Consider the following 26,659-nt stretch of genomic DNA (forward strand, 5'->3'; position numbering starts at 1 on the left):
GGTATGGTTGGGATTAGGGTTAGGGGCGTGTTCGGGTTAGGGGTGTGTTTGGGTTAGGGTTTCAGTTAGAATTGGGGGGTTTCAATGATTAGGCACATTAGGGGCTCTCCAAACATGACATGGCGTCCGATCTCAATACCAGCCAATTTTGCATTGAAAAGTCAAACGGCGCTCCTTCCCTTCCGAGCTCTGCCATTCACCCAAACAGTGGTTTACCCTCACATATGGGGTATCAGCGTACTCAGAACAAATTGTACGACATTTTTTGGGGTCCATTTTCTCCTGTTACCCTTGGTAAAATAAACCAAATTGGAGCTGAAGTAAATTTTTTGTGAAAAAAAGTTAAATGTTCATTTTTTGTTATAAACATTCCGAAAATTCCTGTGAAACACCTGAAGGGTTAATAAACTTCTTGAATGTGGTTTTGAGCACCTTGAGGGGTGCAGTTTTTAGAATGGTGTCACACTTGGGTATTTTCTGTCATATAGACCCCTCAAAGTGACTTCAAATGAGATGTGGTCCCTAAAAAAAAATGGCTTTGTAAAAATGAGAAATTGCTGGTCAACTTTTAACCCTTATAACTCCCTAACAAAAAAAAATGTTGGTTCCAAAATTGTACTGATGTAAAGTAGACATGTGGGAAATGTTACCTATTAAGTATTTTGTGTGACATTTCTCTGATTTAAGGGCATGAAAATTCAAAGTTGGAAAATTGCTAAATTTTCTAAATTTTCTCCAAATTTCCGTTTTTTTTTCACAAATAAACGCAGGTAATATCAACGAAATTTAACCACTATCATGAAGTACAATATGTCACGAGTAAACAATGTCAGAATCACCAGGATCCGTTGAAGCGTTCCAGAGTTATAACCTCATAAATGGACAGTGGTCAGAATTGTAAACATTGGCCCGGTCATTAATGTGCAAACCACCCATAGGGGTAAAGGGTTAATGACTTCTTTTTATTAAATTACTTTATGGGGAAAAATGGAAATAAAACCCTTATGTCAGATAGAAGTAAACAGTTTTGGATGTAAAATCCTGTCAGAAAATAAAAATCTTTCACTTTCATTCACTTTTCATCTGGAAAGCGCATGGCAGATTTCTGAAGCATTTTGGGCCACCTGGGATGCCGTAGGTCTTTCTGACACATGCGCAGAAGGGCGTCCCCGGCCGGCAGTGTCATGGTGAGCCGCATTAGGTTGAATTGTGTGCTGAGGGCCGCCGGCCGGGCCCTGAGCACCACCGCCGGGAGGAAGCAGCGGCCGCTGGAGGCGGAGAAGGCAGGTGAGGCCTCCCCTCCGTGTTTCCCAGCAGTAGCTGTCGCACCTCCCGCCCTGGTCACTGTGGAGGTCACTGCTGCCGTCACACGTGTGGTGTCCTGTCACGTAGACTGGTGCGAAGCTGCTGGGATATGTAGTGCCTCTACCACTCTGCAGTCTTCATAGGCTGTCTTGCCTGCTTCCTCAGTTATTCCGCCTGGAAATCTGCAAATTAATTGATAACTGGGCATTACCACCCCCTTTAACAATGCTGCCCCCACACGCTGACTGTATACAATAGTAACACCTAGTTCGAAGGTTAAACACTTCCAAGAGGAATAACAGAGGAACGGTCCCCCTGCATCACATGGAGTCACAAGTAGATGCCCTGCCTCAGACGTGGCGCCTCCCTGCATCACATGGAGTCACAAGTAGATGCCCTGCCTCAGACGTGGCGCCTCCCTGCATCACATGGAGTCACAAGTAGATGCCCTGCCTCAGACGTGGCGCCTCCCTGCATCACATGGAGTCACAAGTAGATGCCCTGCCTCAGACGTGGCGCCTCCCTGCATCACGTATGGCACTAAAATGGGTGACTGAGTGCTGCAGAACAGCATGGTGTGCTTTCACTCTTTTTTTGGGAGGCGTGTGTGGAATATTACCCACGTTCACCACCATCCATTGACATCTATAGGGTGCGACCAGCTGCAGAGATCATCGCTCTGTGACGCCCTGGCCACCCCATTATTGACTTGTGACACTACGGGCGCTCGAGATGGATTATGAACATTCTTTAAACTGATCGTCTACAATAAATACAATTTTGGTTATTTTGTGTATTGAAAGGTAACCATTAGGCTATGTTTCCACATGGCTTATTTGCTGCGGATTGAAGTGTATGAGATTTCAGAAATCTCATGCACACAGCTTGTTTTTTTTTTGTCCTCAGTGTTTTGTGCAAAATCTGAGGTTTTGCCGAATTAAGCATGTCACTTCTTTCAGCGTTTTTCACCCATTAAAAGCAGTGCATAAAACACAGGTATACGTTTTTGATGTGCACCGGGCGCAAGAGTGAGGATGTGCACCTTTGGTCATTTGGGGTATATTCCTCTTAAAGGGAACAATATTCATATAGCCTGTACCGCGGACGCTCCATGTGACCGCGTGCTTCTGCGGCTTGAGTTCGGCTCGCATACATTGGATGATGGGGTTCATGCAGAGGAGAGTCTGCAGAGTGATTTCTGTTGTGCACCACTGCATGCACTTGATCCGTCTTGTTGATGACCCTTTTTCTGTTCACAGATCACATCATAAAAACCAACTTTTCAGATGTGCAGAACGTACGACATGAACAAGCCAAGCATTCAGTATTGATCAGCTGCCCACCCAAGATCCACGAAACCAAGTTCCTGCGGTATCTGGCACAGCACGGGGAGGTGGCCAGCCACTTCTTCTTTGACAGCAATGTAAGTATCAGTTCCATGGTCGTCACTGATTTTCTGTAGTCTAATAATAATGACCCGTGAAATAGAAGATGGGCATCACAGAGCATGGCCCGTGAATACGCCCCAGTGTTATTCACTTCTTGCTACCATCAAGTTTTGTTTTGTTTTTTTTTTCATTCTCAACTTCCAAGAGTCATCATTTTTTATTTTTCTATCAACTAAGTCATTTGAGGGCTCGTTGTTTGCTGGAAAGAGTTATGGTATTTTTGTAGCTTACCGTATTTTACGGACTATAAGATGCAGCGGACCATAAGACGAAAATGGGGAAAAATGTAATGCGTCAAATGGGGGTTCATTTTACAGTCCAAATCCAGCTTACCGGGGATGGCGGTGCGGGAACAAAGGAGGTGATTCGGGTCCCATCCCGGGCTGGTAGACGAGGGTGTGCCGTTTTACTCGGCTGAGAATTCAATCTGCGCATGTGCCGCCTACAGTGGCCATTTTCGTGGAGTCCATTACATTGAAACCATGGCAGTGCAGGAGCTCTGGGCTTTTTCAAAAAGCCAAACGCCCCTTGCTGCCAGACTGAATTTCACAGCATTGCCTGCAGCGTTGTACCTCTGATCACCCCCCTACTCCCAGCCCAGGGACCACTGCGTCGCCCGACTTCTGCCGCTGCAGACCCCTCCCACACTAAGCTACAGTTGGACTACTAGATGCACCCCCATATTCCACCCAAAATTTTGGTGAAAAAAACTTCCCGTTATAGTTAGAAAAATATGGTAATTTAACTTATAATATATCAGAAAACAGGAAATTGTGGATCGAAATCTTTTTGGGAAAGTTGTGGGTGTACTGTACAGTGATCACTGTGCAGTTAAAATTACATGTTAACTTTATCCCGCTACTTAGGGCTCGTACAGATGACCGTATAACTCTTACGAGTGCCATCCGTGGTTTTGTCAGAAAGCACTCGTCCCCATTGTTATTCTTTGGAGCTGCGCAGCATGCTCAATTTGCCTCCGACAATCGGATGGCACTTCCCCATTCATGTCCATGGATCCGTGGAAAACATCAGATGATATCCTAGTGCGGTCCAATTTTCTCACAGACTGAATGGAGAAGATGGTCAAACTTTTTTTTTTTTTAATTCTCCACGTCCGAGAGTCTGATAAGAGTGCAGTTTGCATAATCAGACCAGTTTTTAGAACATACAGTCGTGTGACCCAAGTGATTATGGACAGCAATACCAAATATATATAGTTTTGTATGCTTTACCCCTTATTAAAAGGGGTGGTGACAGGCGGCTTCTAATTGCTTGTATGATGTTGGCTCTATGGACTGCGGCATCTAAGGGTTTACTGCTGCAATGGCTGATAGCAGCTGCTGTCTGCTGATGGTGGAGGTCACCACAAGTTCATTATACGTTGCTTATATAGAACCATTAATTCTGCAGAGCTTTATAGACCTCATTATCACTGTCCCCATTGAGACTCACTATCTAAGTTCCCTATCCGTATGTCTTTCGAGAGTGGGATAAATCCAGAGGAAACATGGGGAGAACAGATGTCGTCCTTGGTGTGATTAGATCCCAGCGCTAACCACTGAGCTACCAGGGAAACTATTACCACTTTTCTGCCACTCAATCTGAGCAGCAGAATACAGAGACCCTCAACTCCAATATACAACTACTTCTGGCCCCCCCATCACACTTTCTGTGCCATTGGTCTCTCCTGTATTCTTCATACTGTTCTCACAGCACCGTGTGTTTCTGCCTTGTGTTTTCTTCTAGGGCACGCACGCAGTTGTGGAGTTTGTGGATCTACAAAGCATAGAATCACTCCTATCCGGAACTAAGATCCCTAACGATGAGGATGTATATGTAGTGCCGTATAAATCCAGATATATCAAAGTAAAGACTGCAAATGTGGGCCAGCAGTTTCCAAAGTGTTGGCCACAGACCTCTCTGCCCATGAACAATCTAATAGAGAAATTATCCACCGCCGAGAACGTAAGTTGAAAATGCTTAAACCTCGTTCTGCGTTCTAATGATTCATCTGAGGAAGTAATGCAAAAGACAAAGACAGCAGGACAAGGTTTCTATATTTAAGAGCCATAAAAAAAAGTCATCCTGGTTTGCAATATCTACCTGCTGTTCCTCAGTTATTGTTCCTGGAAATGTAAAAAAAAAAAATGGGTATAACTATTCCTTTTATCAGTTTTATGCAGTCTTTAAACGCTCTGACACACTGCTGACAGTGGCAGAACATGTTGGGACACAGTGTAAGGAAATGATGACACCCAATAGTTAATTAATTTATTCATTCAGTTCAAGGAGGAATAATGCCTTGTGCACACGTTGCGCATTTGGTGAGTTTTTGCCTCAATATTTGTAAGCCAAAACCAGGAGTGGGTGAAAAATACAGAAGTGGTGACGTGTTTCTATTATACTTTTCCTCTGATAGTTCCACTCCTGTTTTTTTGCTTACAAATACTAAGGTAAAAAAAACCTCAACAAATACTGAACATGTGAATGTGGCCTCACAGCGGCAAGATAGAAAGAAGAGTTGTAAGAAAACACGTTCCAGAATTATGATGAATGCAAACCTAATAGAGCTATCAGATACTTAAAAAAAGATTGTAGCTGAGAGAACGTATGAGATGCCAGGGGACCAGGGCTATGGAGTCGAGGTCCAGTTTGGTGGAGTCGGAGTTGGAATCTGTATAAAATGGAGTGACTCTGACTCCTAAAATATATAATATATTGGTGCAGTAGTATAATGTAGGACGTGCTGTAAATGTTTTCATAATAAATTGGGAAAGATATGAAATGTCCTATAAATGTCTGTTCTGTTCATGATCTACCGTATATACTCGAGTATAAGCCGACCCGAGTATAAGCCGACCCCCTAATTTTGCAACAAAAAACTGGGAAAACTTATTGACTCGAGTCAAATTTAAAAAATAAAAATGGATACCAATAAGAGTAAAATTAATTGAGACATCAGTATGTTAAGTGTTTTTGAATATCCATATTGAATCAGGAGCCCCATATAATGCTCCATGCAGTTCTTTATGGCCCCATAGATGCCCCATATAATGCTCCATGCAGTTCTTTATGGCCCCATAGATGCCCCATATAATACTCCATGCAGTTCTTTATGGCCCCATAGATGCCCCATATAATGCTCCATGCAGTTATGGCCCCATAGATGCCCCATATAATGCTCCAAGCAGTTATAGCCCCATATAATGCCCCATATAATGCTCCATGCAGTTATGGCCCCATATAATGCCCCATATAATGCTCCATGCAGTTATAGCCCCATATAATGTCCCATATAATGCTCCATGCAGTTCCTTATGGCCCCATTGATGCTCCATATAATGCTCCATGCAGTTATGGCCCCATAGATGCCCCATATAATGCTCCATGCAGTTATGGCCCCATATAATGTCCCATATAATGCTTCATGCAGTTATGGCCCCATAGATACCACATATAATTCTCCATGCAGTTATGGCCCCATATAATGCCCCATATAATGCTCCATGCAGTTATGGCCCCATATAATGCCCCATATAATGCTCCATGCAGTTATGGCCCCATATAATGTCTCATATAATGCTCCATGCAGTTATGGCCCCATTGATGCTCCATATAATGCTCCATGCAGTTCTTTATGGCCCCATAGACGCTCCATACAGCATTGTGCCACATGTAATGCTGCTGCAATAAAAAAAAATTAAATACTCACCTCTCATCGCTGCCCGCTGCTCCTCGGCGTCCCGTCTCTCCGCACTAACTGTTCAGACAGAGGGCGGCGCGCACACTCATACGTCATCGCGCCCCCTGACCTGCACAGTCACAGCAAGAGGACGGGAAGACGGAGCGGCGCCCGGCGGATGGAACACGGACAGGTGAATATGAAATACTCACCTGCTCCTGACGCTGTCCCTGCCTGTCCCATGGTACCACAGCTTCTTTCTGTAATGAGCGGTCACTGGTACCGCTCATTACAGTAATGAATATGCGACTCTGCCCCTATGGGAGTGGAGTCCATATTCATTACTTTAATGAGCGGTACCACATGACCACCGAATAGAGGAAGAGCTGCAGCGCAGGAGACCATGGGACAGGCTGGTACAGCATTAGGAGCGCCAGGAGCAGGTGAGTATGCGACAGTCCTCTCTCCCCCTCACCCGCCGACCCCGCCGCCGACCATGACTCGAGTATAAGCCGAGAGGGGCACTTTCAGACCAAAAATTTGGGCTGAAAATCTCGGCTTATACTCGAGTATATATGGTAATTATCTGGGCTTTTAGTTGAGATGAATCTGTGTTGCACTTTATGTACATGCTCAGTAGTGAGGCAGTGCTGTGGAGTCGTAGTTGAGATGAATCTGTGCTGTACTTTATGTACATGCTCAGTAGTGACCAGTGCTGTAGGGTCGTAGTTGAGATGAATCTGTGCTGCACTTTATGTACATGCTCAGTAGTGAGGCAGTGCTGTGGAGTCGTAGTTGAGATGAATCTGTGCTGTACTTTATGTACATGCTCAGTAGTGACCAGTGCTGTAGGGTCGTAGTTGAGATGAATCTGTGCTGCACTTTATGTACATGCTCAGTAGTGAGGCAGTGCTGTGGAGTCGTAGTTGAGATGAATCTGTGCTGCACTTTATGTACATGCTCAGTAGTGACCAGTGCTGTGGGGTCATAGTTGAGATGAATCTGTGCTGCACTTTATGTACATGCTCAGTGGTGACCAGTACTGTGGAATCCGTGGTTTGGCTTACTGACTCCACAACCCTGCAGGGGACATTTATAAAGCTGACCATTAAGTTGTTTTTTTTTTCACTCCTGTACACAATGCATTTGACACTCTTGTTGGAGGTAGGTGTCAAGACAATGTCTACAAGTATGCAGTGTTTTTGCAATGGCTGCTTTATGGAAAAGTGTATTTTGCTACACTTTCTCCTGATAGAGAAAAAGGTATTGTGGCCCCATATAGGCAATAAGGATAGTCTTTGGCCTCTTTATAGTGACCGGGAATTTTAAGGCTATGTCTGATATATTCACTGGGAAGTTTTCCCTGCTTATATGGCAAACATAGTGTTCAGCTGCAGCAGTACCAGTAGCAGCTGCACTGATCTAAAAGGGGTTATCCGGGACTTTTATTAGTTCTTTGCCTCATAAACAAAACTAACAGGCAGGTTGTTGTTCAACCTGGCTCCAATCTCTGCCGCCATCACGTCAACAGAGCAGCATCTTTTCTTTTGCTGTGCTCTGTTGATGAGCATCTCTGCCAATGTAATGCAAGTAAACAGATAGCTCCCCGCTGCCAAACTGCAGTGAGCTGGCTGTCAATCGGCATAACCTCTTCTGTGACTCCCCATCGACAGAACGAAGAGGAAGAGCTTCCTCTGTTAACGAAAGATGAAATGAAGTAGGAGAATCGCTTCCTGAGCCGGCAGATATTGTCAACGTGGAGAATAGCCAGGTAGTTAGCAGCTACCTGCCTGTTAATTCTTAGCCCCATATACAAAAATAATAAGTTCCGGATAACCCCTCTGATGTCTCTAGATGATGTATCTGGCTCAGCTAGCCTCAGTACGTATATAAATTTTTTTTTTTTCTTGCTTGCTAACTTTTCTGTCTCCTTTCTTGTCAATCAGATAGAAGACCAGGCACAGATGCTCCTAGACGAGCTCCAGTTAACAGAGGAAAGCATCAGACTCCGCTATTTGGTCAGTTCTCTGATAAGCGACATCGCCACCGCTTACTTCCCTGAAGCCACTGTGCATCTCTATGGGTCCAGTGTAAATTCATTTGGAAAAATGGGCTGTGATTTGGACTTGTTTTTAAATTTGGAAGATATAAAAGGATACAAATCTGGAAAGGTAAGATGGTGGACGTAGGAAATCAATGTCTGGTTGTGGCGAGTGACTGTTTCTGTGCAGTAAGCTTGTTATACCGCAGCCAGCAAGTAAATAACTTGTGTGTGTGTGTGTGTGTTGCAATCTCAGGACATAGTCCGGGGACAAGGGTGCTATTTATGGGCTATCCAAAAAAAACCCAATATATAATGTGTGTGTGTGGAAACGTCCTCTTTTCTCCAAGCTCCTCCTGTTCTTGTAGTTACAACACTACCCATACAATTGATGGAACTTTGTTGCAGTTCCCCTGTACAGCGGGGGGGGTGCTGGCAATGTCACACTGTAAAGGCTGAGTCACACATGACGATATCGTTGCAACGCTTTTGGTGACAGCGACCAACGATCAGGCCCCTGCTGGGAGATCGTTGGTCGATGGGAATGATCAGGACCTTTTTTTGGTCGCTGATCACCTGCTGTCATCGCTGGATCGGCGTGTGTGACGCCGATCCAGTGATGTGTTCACTTGTAACCAGGGTAAATGCTTTACGGCCGGCCCTGACACAGTCAACCCTGTGGACGCCGGGGGACGTGACAGACATCAGAATGTGAGTATGTACTGTTTTTTTTTTTTTTTAACCTTTACAATGGTAACCAGGGTAAATATCGAGTTACTAAGCGCGGCCCTGCACTTAGTAACCCGATGTTTACCCTGGTTACCCGGGTGCTGCAGGGGGACTTCGGCATCGTTGAAGACAGTTTCAACGATGCCGAAGTCGTTCCCCTGATCGTTGGTCGCTGGAGAGAGCTGTCTGTGTGACAGCTCCCAGTGACCACACAACGACTTACCAACGATCACGGCCAGGTCGTATCGCTGGTCGTGATCGTTAATAAGTCGTTTAGTGTAACGGTACCTTAAGGACGCCCTGTTTTCCCAGTAATGATATAACAATGTGTGGTTCCACAGTTTGACCCCCACTGATTAGGTATTGTTAGCATACCCTACCCATAAGCTTTCTATTAACATGGCAGTAAACCACTTCAAAGATTTCAGTCTTTGCTTTATCTCTAAAGATTACTTGAGCCCAGACGCATCATCCTGTATAGAAAATACAAATGTTTTCCCTCCAGGACAGACCTCTATTAATTCTAGCATGTGTAAAATGACCTAATTGCGCATAATTACATAATTGAAGAAGAAATATTAGCCTTACTTCTGTGTCTCACATGCAGTGTAAAACCGAATACTGTCCATAGTTTACATTCCTAAAAGTATTTTTTTTTCTTTTTAAAGGCCTACTTAGACAAATCAGTAATTGGCAAAGTGTTCTGTACTCATTGAATTCTGATCACTCCGTCTAAATGGGCCATTAAATGACCATCGGTCGGCCATAGGACTCGTCTGACTGTGAGAGGGCTGCCGTCGGACTCGTCCGACTGTGAGAGGGCTGCCGTCGGACTCGTCCGACTGTGAGAGGGCTGCCGTCGGACTCGTCCGACTGTGAGAGGGCTGCCGTCGGACTCGTCCGACTGTGAGAGGGCTGCCGTCGGACTCGTCCGACTGTGAGAGGGCTGCCGTCGGACTCGTCCGACTGTGAGAGGGCTGCCGTCGGACTCGTCCGACTGTGAGAGGGCTGCCGTCGGACTCGTCCGACTGTGAGAGGGCTGCCGTCGGACTCGTCCGACTGTGAGAGGGCTGCCGTCGGACTCGTCCGACTGTGAGAGGGCTGCCGTCGGACCCGTCCGACTGTGAGAGGGCTGCCGTCGGACCCGTCCGACTGTGAGAGGGCTGCCGTCGGACCCGTCCGACTGTGAGAGGGCTGCCGTCGGACCCGTCCGACTGTGAGAGGGCTGCCGTCGGACCCGTCCGACTGTGAGAGGGCTGCCGTCGGACCCGTCCGACTGTGAGAGGGCTGCCGTCGGACCCGTCCGACTGTGAGAGGGCTGCCGTCGGACCCGTCCGACTGTGAGAGGGCTGCCGTCGGACCCGTCCGACGGGTCCGACGGACGTTGGGAAAATTCGGCACAACGTGGGCAGCGGATGCAGTTTTTCAACGCATCCGCTGCCCATTCTAAAGTCCCGGGGAGGAGGGGGCGGAGTTCCGGCCGCGCATGCGCGGTAGGAAATGCACTACCCGATGTGCGAAAAAATGTTCCCTTGAACGTTTTTTCACTACGACGGTCCGCCAAATACCGACGCATCCAGTGCACGACGTATGGAACGTGTGTCCATACGTCGGGATGCGTCGGTAATACAAGTCTATATGCAAAAAAGTGCATCTTGCGGGCAACTTTGCAGGATGCGTTTTTTGCACAGAACGATGCATTGCGACGGACAGCAAAAGACGGAAATGTGAAAGAGGCCTTAACTGGTTGGCCTTAGTCTAATGTGCATGGGGGACAAAAAGGGTTGTTCCCTTTGAAATATAATTCATCCCTTTCTGTATTTTATTTAAAAAAAAAATTGGTTTTGTGCTCCCTTTCTCATGGTCTACTTCTGAGTCTCCGCCGCTGTTCTGTGTTTGGCATGTGTATAACTTACAATGGCATGTAAAAGTTTGGGCACCCCTGGTCAAAACTATTGTAATTGTGAACAGTTAGGCAAGTGGAAGATGAAATGATCTATAAAAGGCCTAAAGTTAAAGAGGACAAATTTCCTTTGTATTTTAAGCAAAAAAATTTGTTTTCATCTTTCGCATTTTTAAAATTGCAAAAAGGAAAATGGGCCTATTCAAAAGTTTGGGCACCCTTGGAGAATTGTTAGGGTTATGACTTGTTCACCATCATCGTTAGGAAATTTCCCAGCTTTATGAAAACTCTGCTTCCTCTAAGCTTGTGCCAAAAAACTGCAGCCATGGATTCTTGTAAGGCCTCTTTCACACTTGCGTCTTGTGACGTACGTCGCAATCCGTCGTTTTGGGAAATAAACGGATCCTGCAATTGTGGTCGCAGGATGCGTTTTTTACCCATAGACTTGTATTAGCGACGGATGGCCACACGTCGCGTCCGTCGTGCAACGGATCCGTCGTGTTTTGGCGGATCGTCGGCACAAAAAAAACATTTAAGTGAACGTTTTTTCGTCCGCCATTTTCTACCGCGCATGCGCCACCGATACTCCGCCTCCTCCTCCCCGGACTTCAGAATGGGCAGTGGATGCGTTGAAAAACTGCATCCGCTGCCCACATCGTGCAGAAATTTCACAACGTACGTCGGCCCAACGCATAGCGACGGACCCGTACCAACGCAAGTGTGAAAGAGGCCTAAGCAGCTGCCTAGCACTCAGAAAATAAAAATGGTGGAGGCCCACAAAGAAGGAGAAGACTATAAGAAGATAGCAAAGCAGTTTCAAGTTGTCCTTTCCTCAGTTTGTAATGTAATTAAGAAATGTCAGCGGAGGTGAAGAAAAGGTCTGAACGACCAAGCAAAATATCAGTGAGAGCTGCTAATATTATTGCTAGAGAGGTGAATCGGAACCCCTGCTTGACTGCGAAAGACCTTCATAAAGACTTAGCAGACACTGAATTTGTGCTATATTATTCTACTGTTCAGAGACACCTGCACAAATATGGCCTTTATGGAAGAGTCATCAGAAGAAAATTTCTCCTGCATCCTCGCCATAAAATTCCACTTCAGAAGTATGCAAAAGAACATCTAAACAAGCCTGAAGCATTTTGGAAACCAGTCCTGTGGACCGATGAGTTTAAAATAGAACTCTTTGGACGCAATGATCAAAGAGATGTGTGGAGACAAAATGGCAACGAATTTTAGGAAAACATCTCACTAACCATTAAGCATTGGAGTGGATCAATCATACCTTGAGGTTGTGTTTGCAGCCAATGGCACCAGGAACATTTCATGGGTAGAGGGGAAGAATGGATTCAATGAAATTTCAACAAATTCCTTATTCAAACAAAACATCATCTGTTAAAAAAAAGCTGAAGTTGAATAGAGGATGGCTTCTACAAATGGATAATGGCCCTCGCAGTCCCCTGAACTGAACAACATTGAATATCTGTGGCTAGACCTCAAAATAGCAGAGCATGCAAGACGCCCCAGGAATCTCAGAACTGGAGGAATTTTCCAAGGAAGAATGGATGAAAATGGCTACAAAGTGTTTACAAACTCTGATACTTTGAAAAAGGGGGTGCTACTAGGTAGTAACCATACAGGGTGCCCAAAGTATTGGTGGCCCATTTTCCTTTTTTGTAATTTTTAAAATGTAAAATATGAAAAAATATATTTTTTTTGCCTAAAATACAAAGGAAATGTGTCATCTTTAACTTTAGCCCTTTTAGAGATCATTTCATCAACTTGCTTAACTGTTAACAGTAACAGTAATTTTGACCAGGGGTGCCCAAACTTTCACATGCCGCTGTATACATACCCTCCGGTCTCGACTCAGAAACCTGCGAATCCCCACAAATTAAAATGATAAATAAAATGGGTTGTCCTGGATTAGAATAAGATTAGAAGAGGCAACTGACTGCAATTTTCCATAACTCCACCCAGGGAGACTCATTGACTGCTGATTCTGAAGCGCAGTGATGGGGCCATTGGCCAGGGCTGGTGGTGCATGGAGGCGCCCTGGGCTTTCCAGAGAGAGATGCTGCCTGTGCTTGATTTCTGCATAACTTACAGATGAGGATCCAGAATGTGGGAGTGAATTCACTAATGTAATAATTGAGAATGGAGGTGGAACACTGTGCAGCTTCTCAGAGCGGAGACATCCTGATGGCTTCATGGATTGTTATGTGTCCACAGACCACAGGCACTTACACTGCAGAGTTTTGGATGAGGCGCGTCTCCTCGGGAAGAACGGCGCAGCAGAAGATCCTGTCCGTCATTGGTGAATGTATAGACAGTTTTGGCCCCGGGTGTAATGAAGTACACAAAATTCTCAACGCCCGCTGCCCTCTAGTACGGTTCACCCACCAGCCCTCGGGCCTCCAGTGTGACCTGACAGCCGACAATAAGTAAGTACATTTGATACCTGCATGAAAAATGGATTTATTCTGTAGCGCTTTTATAGAAACCCTTCAGAATGTGCAATGATGCAGGACTGGGAGGAAAGTTTCCGGATAGCTGGATACATATGTCTCATCTATGACCGTGTTTCTACAATTTGTCTTCTGTATGGAGAATGGACCGGACACGGACCCAATGTTAGCCGTCGTGCTAATACTGCACATGGGTCATTGTTCCCACGTCCCCCGTATGGGAACCCGTTACACCGTTCACTAGTCCGGTCCAGTTTCCAAAGTAGCGCATGTAACTAGTGGTCGGATCCTGCACCCGTCCACCGAGTATGAGACACTCACGTACACACGTTGCTCAAACCATGCCCCCAAAATGTCCTTTCGCCCCACAAGTTTTTGACAAAAGTCTTGGCCTCAACACAATGATCCTAACTATGGCTTGTCCTATAACAAAATATGTAAAGGTGAGAAGTGAAAAAAAATTTTTTTCTTTTCATTAAGGATTTTTTTTTTTCACCTCATTTATAAAAGTTTGTTTTTTATTTTTTTTTCCCACAAAGGCCGATATTGCAAAGGAAAAAAAACTATTTGAAGTTCTGTAACTTAAAGAAAAATCAACTCTGTGTCTTTTCTTTTAAAATAAAGCTGTGGCCATTTAAAAGAGCACTCCCCTGTATACGTTTTTTTAATTAAACTTGTATATATGTGCATGTAATATGGTGTGTATATTAACCCCTTTCTGCTTTCGGACGGAATAGTACGTCCCATGGCAGATCCCCTGGTTTGATGCAGACTTCGGCGGTGAACCCGCATCAAAGCCAGGACATGGGGCTTTGATGCAATACAGTAATTCTGCTACATAGGAGCGATCTGAGCATCACCTCTATATAGCAGAGCCAATCAGGCTGTGCCATCTTCTTGCCTCCCATGGAGGCTATTGAAGCATGGGAAAAGTAAAAAAAAAAAAAAAAAAAAAGTTTTAAAAAATTTAAAATCTCCCCCCTTTTATACCCTATTCAAAATAAAACAATAAAAAAAATTTAAAAAAAATCAAATATACACATTTGATATTGCCGCTTTCAGAATTGCCCGATCTATCAATAAAAAAAAAGATTAACCTTTAACCTGATCGCTAGGCGGCTTAGCGTGAAAAACATTCAAAATGCCAGAATTACATTAAAATGTAGTAACGGGCGATCAAAAGAACATATCTGCACCAAAATGATATAATTAAAAACGTTAGCTTGGCACTCAAAAAATAAGCCCTCACCCAACCCCAGATCACGAAAAATGGAGACGCTACGGGTATCGGAAAATGGCGCAATTACTACCCCCTCCTATCGCTCCCTATCTAATACGAACTACCACAATCTTTCCAACATAAAACCCGTGCCCCTGATGCCCACCCCCCTGCTCCCTCTCTCTGGAACACTATGGAATGCCCGCTCAATCTGCAATAAGCTTCATGTGATTCATGACCTTTTTCTCTCTCACAATCTTGCCTTCCTCGGCCTCACAGAAACATGGCAAACACCACCTCCCCTGCTGCTCTGTGTTACGGCAGCCTCCACTTCACCCACACCCCTCATCCCGGCAACAGACATGGTGGAGGAGTGGATCTTCTCCTTTCTTCTAACTGCAGCTTTAACCCAATCGCACCTCTACCCTCCCTTATCCTCCCCTCTTTTGAAGTCCACTCTGTCCGCATCTACTCTCCCTCCATCCTCCAAGTGGCCGTCATATACCAACCTCCAGGCCCAGTCACTGCCTTTATTGACCAATTCTCCATCTGGCTCCTTCACTTTCTCTCTGCTGACATTCCCACCATCATCATGGGCGACTTCAACATCCCCACTGATAACCCTCAGTCAACAGCCTCCAAACTTCTGTCCCTTACTTCATCTTTTGGACTTACTCAGTGGTCCTCCGCAGCCACCCACCCGTCTCTGCTCTCTAACTTCACCACCTCCCCTCTCCCTCTATCCGACCACCACCTGCTCACCTTCTCATCCCTGTCCTCCTCACCAGTCACCCATGTCCAGCAACATGTGCACCCACGCAGGAACCTCGCACACCTAGACACCCACACACTCTGACTCTATCCTACCACTGGCATCCATATCCTCACTCCACGACACAGACAGTGCCACTGCTTTCTACAATCCCTCTCTCGCATCAGCTATTGACATGGTCGCCTCTCTTGTTCATGGCAGAGTGTGACGTATCAATAGACAACCCTGGCACAATAACATCACTAAAAAGCTCCGGCAACTGTCCTGGGTTGCAGAGCGGCATTGGAAGAAAACATTCAAAGAGGCAACACTCGCTTTTAAATCCTCGTATCTTCCCTATCCTACAACCCCAAACAGCTATTCAAAACCTTTAACTCTCTCCTCTGCCCCCACTGCCTCCTCCAACCTCCCTCATCTCTGCTGAGGACTTTGCCACACATTTTAATAATAAGATCGACCAAACAAGACAAGTCTTCATTGTTCAACCACCACAACCTCTTTGTATACCAGACCAATGCCCAAACCCCATAACTTCACTATCCAACATCACTGAATGGGGGCTTAATAGTCTCCTCTCCAAATCGCACCTCACCACCTGTGCGCTTGACCCCATCCCACCTCCTCCCCAACCTCACCACCACACTTATCCCATCACTAACCGACCTCTTCAACCTATCACTAACTTCTGGCACCTTCCTTTCTGCTTTCAAACATGCCACAATCACGCCTATCCTTAAAAAGGCCAACCCTCGACCCAACCACTATGTCCAGCTATCGCCCAATATCGCTGCTCCCATTCGCTTCCAAACTCCTGGAGCAGCACGTCCACTCTGAACTTTCCTCCCACCTCTCACTTGCTTTTTGACAATCTACAATCTGGTTTCCACCCCCATCACTCAACTGAGACAGCCCTGACCAAAATCACTAACGACCTACTTACAGCCAAAGCTAACGGACAATACTCTGTACTCCTCCTTCTAGACCTGTCTTCTGCTTTTGACACAGTTGATCACTGCCTCCTACTACAGATCCTCTCCTCCTTTGGCATCAAAGACCTCGCCCTATCCTGGATCTCCTCGTACCTTTCCAACCGCACATTCAGCGTCTCCCACACTACCTCCTCATCCCACCCTCTCTCTGTTGGAGTCCCCCAAGGCTCTGTTTTAGGATCCCTACTCTTCTTAATCTACACACTTGGCCTGGGACAACTCATAAAGTCCCATGGATTCCAGTATCACCTTTATGCTGATGACACTCAGATCTACCTCTCTGGCCCAGACATCACCTCTCTGCTGTCTAGAATCCCGGAGTGTCTGTCAGCCATATGCTCCTTCTTCTCTCGCTTCCTCAAACTCAATGTGGACAAATCTGAACTCATCATCTTTCCTCCATCTCATAGATCTTCCTCACCTGACCTATGTATCACAATTAACGACATCACGCTTTCCCCGTACCGCAAGTCCGCTGCCTTGGAGTAACCCTCGACTCTGCCCTGTCCTTCAAACCACACATCCAAACTCTTTCCACCTCCTGTCACCTCCAGCTCAAAAATATCTCCAGAATCCGCCCTTTCCTCAACAGTCAATCTACTAAAATGCTTGTGCATGCCCTCATCATCTCCCGCCTTGACTACTGCAACATCCTTTTTCTGTGGCCTCCCTGCTAACACCCTTGCACCTTTCCAGTCCATCCTTAACTCTGCTGCCCGACTAATTCATCTCTCTCCTCGCTACTCCTCCGCTTCCCCTCTCTGTAAATCTCTTCACTGGCTCCCATTCCCTCAGCGTATCCAGTTCAAATTACTAATACTGACCTACAAAGCCATCCACAACCTGTCTCCTCCATATATCTCTGAACTAATCTCCCGATATCTTCCCTCACGTAAGATCCGGTCCTCCCAAGACCTCCTTCTCTCCTCTACACTTATCCGCTCCTCACCCAACCGCCTCCAGGACTTCTCCAAAATATCCCCCATCCTCTGGAATTCTTTGCCCAATATGTCCGACTATCAACCACATTCGGATCCTTCAGACGGAACCTGAAAACCCATCTCTTCAGGAAAGCCTACAGCCTGCACTGACCCCGCTGCCTTTTCACCACTACAGAAGCTACCGCCTCACCAACACCGGAGCTCCTGCAATCCTCAACCTATTGTCTCCTTCCCCACCATCCTGTAGAATGTAAGCCCTCAAGGGCAGGGTCCTCGCCCCTCTGTATGAGTCTACCATTGTTAGTTTGCTTACTGTAAGTGATATCTGTATTTTGTATGTAACCCCTTCTCATGTACAGCACCATAGAATCAATAGTGCTATATAAATAAATAATAATAATTTATTTTTTTTTATCAAAGTTTGGAATTTTTTTTCACCACTTAGATAACAAATAACCCAGACATGTTTGGTGTCTATGAACTCGTAATGACCTGGAGAATCATAACGGCAGGTCAGTTTTAGCATTTAGCGAACCTAACAAAAAAGCCAAACAAAAAACAAGTCCGGGATTGCACTTTTTTGCAATTTCACTGCACTTGGAGTATTTTTTCCTGTTTTCGAGTACACGATATGGTAAAACCAATGATGTCGTTCAAAAGTACAACTCGTCCCGCAAAAAAATAAGCCTTCACCTGGCCAAATTGACGGAAAAATAAAAAAGTTATGGCTCTGGGAAGGAGGGGAGCAAAAAAAGGAAAAAAATCTCCGTGGGTTAAGGGGTTAATATACTCATCTACGGTTGCTCTGCGGTGTCGAGTGCCATTCTGCTCCTTTTGTCAGTGACAGGACAGCTCTGCAGACTTTTTTCCTAGATTTGTCAGTAATATGTTGAGGATATATTCTACAGACTTAGGCCTCATTGAGTCTTCCATTTTTTATTTTTTATTTTTTTTTGGCATACTAGATGAAACGGCCCATTTTCATGAATATGGTATGATTTTCACCCATTTTTTTTGGTCCTAGTGTCAATTTTTTTTAAGCAAAAAAAAAAAGTCACGGACCAAGTAAATTTGTGAGTTTGATGCACAAATCTGATCAATAACGTAAGCTTCACTAGTACGGATTTGTTTATATTTTTCAGTTCTTTTTGTAGGGAACAGGAAATGATTACTAAGCTTTTGGCGCCCTCTGCTGGATTAATTGTAAAAGTTTAAGCCAGTATTTATACATTTAGTTGAATTTCCTTTCTTCATTATCGGTGCTGATTCTAGAAAGTGACTCAAATATATGAAGCTAATTTCAATCAGGCATGGACCGATCATGTTATTTGAGAAATATATATATATTTTTTTTTTTAACTAAATCATTTTTTTGTGTTCTAGAATTGCACTGCGGTGCTCTGAGCTTCTGTTCATATACAGTAACCTGGACAACAGGGTGCGAGCGCTGGTGTTTGCTGTGAGATGCTGGGCTCGTGCCCATGGGATCACTAGCTCCATTCCTGGACAGTGGATCACCAATTTCTCCCTCACAATGATGGTCTTATTCTTCTTACAGAAGAGAAACCCTCCCATTATTCCAACACTTGATCAACTGAAAAGTCTTGCAGGTAAGGAAGCAATTTTTTTTTCTAAAAAAGAAAAATAATTAAATTATAGGAGGTTTGTAAGGAAGGGAATCCTATTTTTTGGATCCGCATTAAACTAACATGACTGTTTTTTTTCACATAGACATTGATCTGCTCCAAAACTTCCAGTCTGTGTCCCACGTTGAGTCTTTTTTTTTTCTCTTAGACCACGTTCACACATTCAGTATTTGGTCAGTGTTTTACCCCAGTATTTGTAAACCAAAACCAGGAGTGGGTGATAAATGCAGAAGTGGTGACGTGTTTCTATTATTCCTTTCCTCTGATTGTTCCACTCCTGGTTTTGACTTTTGTAAAATACTGATGTCAAATACTGAACATGTGAACGTGGGCTTAAGCATTGTGTCTTATAGGGGAATGCAATTTACAAGGTGTATCTCTGCCCTACCCTGGTTAAATTTCATGGACTTTTTTTTTTTTTTTTTTTTTTTTTTTAAGCCCGTTGCATCTACAGTCCATTTTTAAGTTTTATTTTTGTTTTGTTTCACTCCTATTCTTCCAGGAGGCATAACTTTTTTTTGTGTGTGTCTAGTCTAGGCAGATGTATAAGAGCTTGATTAATTGTGGTGCGAGTTGTTGCTTTTAATAACACAATCCTTTTTTCCTTTCAATGTACCGTATTTTCCGGCGTATAAGACGACTTTTTAACCCCCGAAAATCTTCTTAAAAGTCGGGGGTCGTCTTATACGCCGGGAATCGACTTGTACGCCGGTGTATATGGTGGGTGGGGAGGGGGAGTGATCCTGATGACGAGGGGGCGTCTCACAGGAAAGTGAGTAATCCCCATTACCTTATCCTAGCGGTGCAGCGTGGGGGTGTCAGTGCTGGGAGCGGCTGTGTTCTGGTGCGGCGGCTCCTCTTCTGTGTGGGGCCTCTGTGCTGTGGGGTGGCGGCGGCAGCGGCGTATCTTTATCCAGTTGGGGCTCCTCCGGCATCTCCTTAGCCCTGGAGGCCCCGCCGCAACTCCATCGGTGCAATGTGGTGGCCTCCGGGAAAATGGCCGCTGCTCAGATTCAGATCTCGTGTCCCGAGATTTCGGGACGAGATCTGAATCTGAGCAGCGGCCATTTTCCCGGAGGCCACCGCATCGCACCTATTGAGCTGCCTCCGGGAAAATGGCCGCTGCATTGCACTCATGGAGTTGCGGCGGGGCCTCCAGGGCTAAGGAGATGCCGGAGGAGCCCCAACTGGATAAAGATATGCCGCCGCCACCGCACAGCACAGAGGCCCCACACAGAAGAGGAGCCGCCGCACCAGAGCACAGCAGCCGCCGCACCAGAGCACAGCAGCCGCCGCCGCCACTCCCAGCACTGAGACCCCCACGCTGCACCGCTACGATAAGGTAATGGGGGATACTCACTTTCCTGTGAGACGCCCCCTCGTCATCAGGATCACTCCCCCCCCCCCCCCCCAAAAGGCACATATTCACCGGCCCTATAAGACGACATAGGGTGTATAAGAAGACCCCCGACTTTTAAGAAGATTTTATATTTTAACTGGTAAAGTTGGGGGGTCGTCTTATACGCCCAGTCGTCTTATACGCCGGAAAATACGGTACTTAAAAAAAATAAATAAAAAGGAAAAAAATATATAATTGCATAACTTTGCATGTGCAAAAGTTGATGTAGCCTTAACAGGAGGCGCAAATAATCCTACAATAAACATTATGAACCCAGTGACACGTCTCATTTAGTAAGCAGCACTTCACCAGTCCTATAAATAATCTCCCTTATATCGTTCATACCTGGATCTAAATGTATCCGGAGCGTCTCAGAAATTGGGGTACAGGAGGGATCATGTGGGAGAGGTTTTTCTTTTTCTGTTCTTCATGTGAATACTCTTTTATGATAAGCATCTTTAAGAAGGTGCCAGTGTTGAGCTGATGTTATGACCACAGCGCCCCCTATCAATCAGTAGACGAAGGTGACAGCAGCACTCAAAAAGCCTCTTTATCTCCTGCCAGCTCCACTACACCATGCAACATCTAAGAAAAAGCCAACGGGAAACAAATCCACACAGCAATTTCCTCTCTCGTTCTACTGACAGTCGGCCACTCCAGACAGACCTCCAGCGATTAGATGTTTGTGGAGTGTTACAGAAGAATCCAAAGGGAAACCACGGCACGTATAGTGCTGGAAGTTTCTTCTTTACTCGCCTCAGTTAATTCTGTAGTACAACACATGGCTTTTTTTTTCTTTCAGAAACTGCATAATCGAAGCAGTGGATAAATGATTGATAGAATACATGAAGCAAAAAAAAAAAAAATTGGTGGATTCTTTGTTTCAACTATTCTGTCAATCTTTTTAGCCATTGTTTTATTATGCGCTTTTTGATAAGTGTCATATACTACACTACAGAATTCATTGAGGTGGGTAAGAAGGAGGTGTTTGCAATACTCATGTCCTGGCAGCAAAAAAAACGCGTTTTGATGCAGTTTTTACTTCTATGCGTTTTCGCCATTCATGAAAACAGGTGAAAAATGCTTTAAAAGCAACGAAGGAATCTGCAGCTGAATATAAGCATCGTGTGCACGAGACTTTGCTGTGATGATAAAATGCTTTGATTTTCACGGCATAAACACGATGTGTGAACGTACCCTAAGGCTGTTACCACATAAATGTGTTTGTTCGATATGTTAGAGGGTACGCGGAGGTGCAGTTCCCTCTTACTTTAATCAGCCCTAATGGAGGAGTAATACTAAATTCTGATTTAAAAAATTTTAATTTCAGGTAAAAAGGAAAAATGCATCATTGATGGCAACGACTGCATGTTTGTCGGCGATCTTAACAAAATTAAACCGACTGCAAATACAGAGACCCTCGGTAAGTCAGATGTGGGTGCAAGGCATCTGGAGAGATGTGCCCATACGTTCATCATCGCAGTCCCCACCCTGGGCTGTCGTCAGTACGCTGGGGGGTAGTATGACTACATTACACTGTGCTCTGACTTGAAGGGGTTTCTCTGGCACTTCTTTAGTGGGATGCATGATCCTGAAAAACATCAATTTATGTCCTCATTGTTAAAGGGTTATTCCCATCTACATAAATGGGTATTATCGGATAGTGCTTGCTCTTTCTGATTGAAGGAGGAGGGTTTGTGTAAGAATCACACTAATTCACAATCCTACCACATATACCACGGTCATGCGTCTTTATGTTCCTAGAGTAATAGCTCCCACAGTTTCAGAGCAGACATAACTCACTATTTCATCGGCTCAGTAGAGCTGCAGCAAGTGCAGGTATTGAAGCCTACACACAGGTGCTTCTCACAAAATTAGAATATCATCAAAAAGTTAATTTATTTCTGTCCTTCAATACAAAAAGTGAAAGTCATATAAAGTCATTACTAACAGAGTGATCTATTTCAAGTGTTTGTTTCTGTTAATGTTGATGATTATGGCTTACAGTCAATGAAAACCCAAAAGTCATTATCTCAGTAAATTAGAATAATTAACAAAAAACACCTGCAAAGGCTTCCTAAGCATTTTAAAAGGTCCCTTAGTCTGTTTCAGTAGCTCCACAATCATGGGGAAGACTGCTGACTTGATAGATGTCCAGAAGGCAGTCATTGACGTACTCCACAAGGAGGGTAAGCCACAAAGGTCATTGCTAAAGAAGCCGGCTGTTCAGAGTGCTGTATCCAAGCATATTAATGGAAAGTTGAGTGGAAGGAAAAAGTGTGATAGAAAAAGGTGCACAAGCAACCGGGATAACCGCAGCCTTGAAAGGATTAAGAAAAGGCCATTCAAAAATTTGGGGGAGACTTACAAGGAGTGGACTGCTGCTGGAGTCATTGCTTCAAGAGTCACCACACACAGACGTATCCAGGACATGGGCTACAAGTGTCACATTCCTTGTGTCAGCCACTCATGACCAATAGACAACGCCAGAAGAGTCTTACCTGGGCCAAAGAGAAAAAGAACTGGACTGTTGCTCATTGGTCCAAGGTGTTGTTTTCAGATGAAAGTAAATTTTGCATTTCATTTGGAAATCAAGGTCCCAGTCTGGAGGACGAGTATAGAGGCCACAATCCAAGCTGCTTGAGGTCTAGTGTGAAGTTTCCACAATCAGTGATGGTTTGGGGAGCCATGTCATCTGCTGGTGTAGGTCCACTGTGTTTTATCAAGACCAAAGTCAGCGCAGCCGTCTACCAGGAAATTTTAGAGCCCTTCATGTTTCCCTCTGCCAACAAGCTTTTTGGAGATGGAAATTTCATTCTCCAACAGGACTTGGCACCTGTCCACACTGCCAAAAGTACCAAAACTTGGTTTAAAAACAACAGTATCACTGTGCTTGATTGGCCAGAAAACGTGCCTGACCTTAACCCCATAGAGAATCTATGGGGTATTGTCAAGAGGAAGATGAGACACCAGACCCAACAATGCAGATGAGCTGAAGGCTGCTATCAAAGCAACCTGGGCTTCCATAACACCTCAGCAGTGCCACAGGCTGATTGCCTCTATGCCACGCTGCATTGATGCAGTAGTTGATACAAAAGGAGCCCCGACCAAGTATTGAGTGAGTTTACTGAACATACATTTCAGTAGGCCAACATTTCAGATTTTAAAATCATTTTTCAAGCTGGTGTTATAAAGTATTCTAATTTACTAAGATAATGACTTTTGGGTTTTCATTGGCTGTAAGCCATAATCATCGACATTAACAGAAATAAACACTTGACATAGATCACTCTGCTTGTAATAATAACTCTATATAATGAGTTTCACTTTTTTGTATTGAAGAACTGAGATAAATTAACTTTTTGATATTCTAATTTTGTGAGACTCACCTGTATGGCCACCACATCATGGCTGTCCGAATCCATTCTTACTAACCAAGATGCAATCAGTACTGCCATGAAGGTGAAGAGAGCTGAGGCTTTTTCACTCTTCCCCTCCCGGCTACTACCTGGATATTAGTGCTGAAAATGATTCATGTGCGATGGAAGAACAAGATGTGAACGTTGTGGATTTACTAGAACTATGTAACCCAGGTCATCATGATAAATGTGCGTTTTTATATTTTTTTGTAGATATTCTTCTCATTGAATTCCTGGAGTTTTATGGAAAATTTGACTTCAAAACCAATTGCATAGATATTCGCAAGGTTTGTATATTCTGCATGGAAACTGAATCCCGTTGCAGGTACTCGGAGGGTTGCAGTATTTAAAGGATTACTCTTACCAGGAGAATCGCCTTTGCTTAGGTGGTTTTCCTGATGCTGAGCTGATTGTTGCTCGCTCTAATGCTACAGTCCTCCCATCAACACGTTGTTGTTGTTGTTGATGAAGAAAACTGCCAGCCTCATGCACAGCAGAATAGAGGTGTCACACTAGTCACTACTAGGCATGAGCAGACCTGTGGAAGTTATGGTTCTGGTACCCAAACTTTAGTACTAAGTTTGATTCGAGTACCAGAACAGTTCCCAAACTTGAACCCAAACCCCATTGAAATCAATGGGAAATCGAACTTTGGAGCTGGAAAATCTTCCCCTCTCCCCTACTTCCCCTACTCCCCTGTACTTCTTTCTCTTTACTCTCCCCGAACCCATAACATTTAAGTTCAGATTTGCTCATCTCTATTCACTACTCATGAACTAGCCATGAGGCAGAGTGATCAAGAGGTCCCAGGTCAAAAGCCTATAACGTTCGTCAAAGACAAAGGGATAAGACAAACAGGGGCAAAGTCTGGGGTCTTGGAACTAATGTCAGAATATGTCAAAGGCAAATCCAAGGTCCGGCAACAAAAGATCAGAATACAGAGTAAACACTACACTGAACTGAAGCTACAATTGAGAATGACCTAACATTGCCAGCCAATTAACTAGCCTGGCAATTATCGGGAAAGGAAAATACCTGGAGGAAACCCAAACTACACTGACAGCCTGACACGTTCCTGCTATCCATAAGGCAACTGAGCTGTTACGGACAGCCCAACATTCCCCTGCTATATCCATAGGCGGCTGAGCTGTCACTCACAGTACTGACAGCCCGACATTCCCCTAGCTATATCCATAGGGGGCTGAGCTGTCACTCACAGCACTGACAATCTGACGTCCGTGCTATCCATAGGGGGCTGAACTGTCACAGCACTGACAGCCCGACATGCCCCTGCTATATCCATAGGGGGCGGAGCTGTAACTCACAGCACTGACAATCTGACGTCCCTGCTTTCCATAGGGGCTGAGCTGTCACTGACAGCCTGACGTCCCTGCTTTCCATTGGGGCTGAGATGTCACTGACAGCCCAACATGCCCCTGCTATCTATAGGGGTTGAGCTCTCACAGTACTGACAGCCCGACATGCCCCTGCTATATCCATAGGGAGCTGAGCTGTCACTCACAGCACTGACAATCTGACGTCCCTGCTTTCCATAGGGGCTGAGCTGTCACTGACAGCCTGACGTCCCTGCTTTCCATTGGGGCTGAGATGTCACTGACAGCCCAACATGCCCCTGCTATCTATAGGGGTTGAGCTCTCACAGTACTGACAGCCCGACATGCCCCTGCTATATCCATAGGGAGCTGAGCTGTCACTCACAGCACTGACAATCTGACGTCCCCGCTTTCCATAGGGGCTGAGATGTCACTGACAGCCTGACGCCCCTGCTATCCATAGAGGGCTGAGCTGTAACTCGCACGGTCTTGCGGCCTCTAGACATAAAGGTGCTGTCATTTACGGACTACTTTTGTACCCACTTATTTGGTGACCAAATTTAATGTGGCATTATTTTCTAGTAGCAGCTTTTTTTCTCTAGGCCAAAGCGACAGTCGTAAGAAGCAAATTTGGTTTCGAATAGATTGGCCCCTCTCCATTTGAAGCTATATGCACAAATTTTGGTTTAGTTAGAGGACATTGATCTTCATTAATCTGTTTTTGGTTGTTTTTTTTGTCCTTTAGGGCCTAGAAAAGAACAAACCAGAAGTCGCTGCTCTCTACATCCAGAATCCATTCGAACAGACACTAAACATTAGTAAAAATGTCAACCAGCCCCAGCTCCAAAGGTTTGTGAACCTCGCTCAGGAGAGCGCCTTCATCTTACAAGACCAGGTCCGAGAATCTGCAAAAAATGTGAAACCCTGGGGCCTCGCTTCAATATTACTCATGAACGGCTCTGACCGAGAAACCACCACAAGGCGGAAGAAGAAGATATTGGCCAGTGAAAGGATCGGTAGTCTGCTGGACTCGCTGAAGGACAATGGTAATACAGGAAAGAGAAAAGTGGAGCACTGACCATGGTTGTAGGCTTCATCGGAAAAAGCCCAGCTCCGAAGCGGAACTTCTCCTGAACTGCGCTGTCCGAGCGCACCTCCCGAAGTAATCCCCACTTTATAGCCATCAAGTGCTCTTTTACTGATTTTTATATAAAAAACTGGATCATCTACAACAGACAAGATGGCAGACGGTGCGTTAATTACAGGGCACTAATAGCGGAGACCACCGGCCCTGCCATGAACTTGTCATGTACAGTACAGCAAGAACACAGAGACTGTCAATTTATTAAAATTATTATTCTTTA

General features: G+C 45.0%; 1 protein-coding gene across 1 annotated transcript; it reads left to right on the forward strand.

Moving 5' to 3' along the window:
* The first annotated feature begins 1,116 nt into the window (after positions 1 to 1,116).
* Positions 1,117 to 26,659, forward strand: MTPAP (mitochondrial poly(A) polymerase). Its single transcript, XM_077268471.1, has 9 exons — positions 1,117 to 1,287; positions 2,565 to 2,728; positions 4,500 to 4,718; positions 8,382 to 8,606; positions 13,341 to 13,552; positions 18,881 to 19,107; positions 21,873 to 21,965; positions 24,175 to 24,248; positions 26,041 to 26,659. Exons 1-9 carry the CDS (start codon positions 1,152 to 1,154, stop codon positions 26,371 to 26,373), a joined length of 1,683 nt encoding a protein of 560 aa, XP_077124586.1. The 5' UTR covers positions 1,117 to 1,151; the 3' UTR covers positions 26,374 to 26,659.

This window comes from Ranitomeya variabilis, chromosome 6 (assembly GCF_051348905.1).
Source record: "Ranitomeya variabilis isolate aRanVar5 chromosome 6, aRanVar5.hap1, whole genome shotgun sequence".
Taxonomy (NCBI): domain Eukaryota; kingdom Metazoa; phylum Chordata; class Amphibia; order Anura; family Dendrobatidae; genus Ranitomeya; species Ranitomeya variabilis.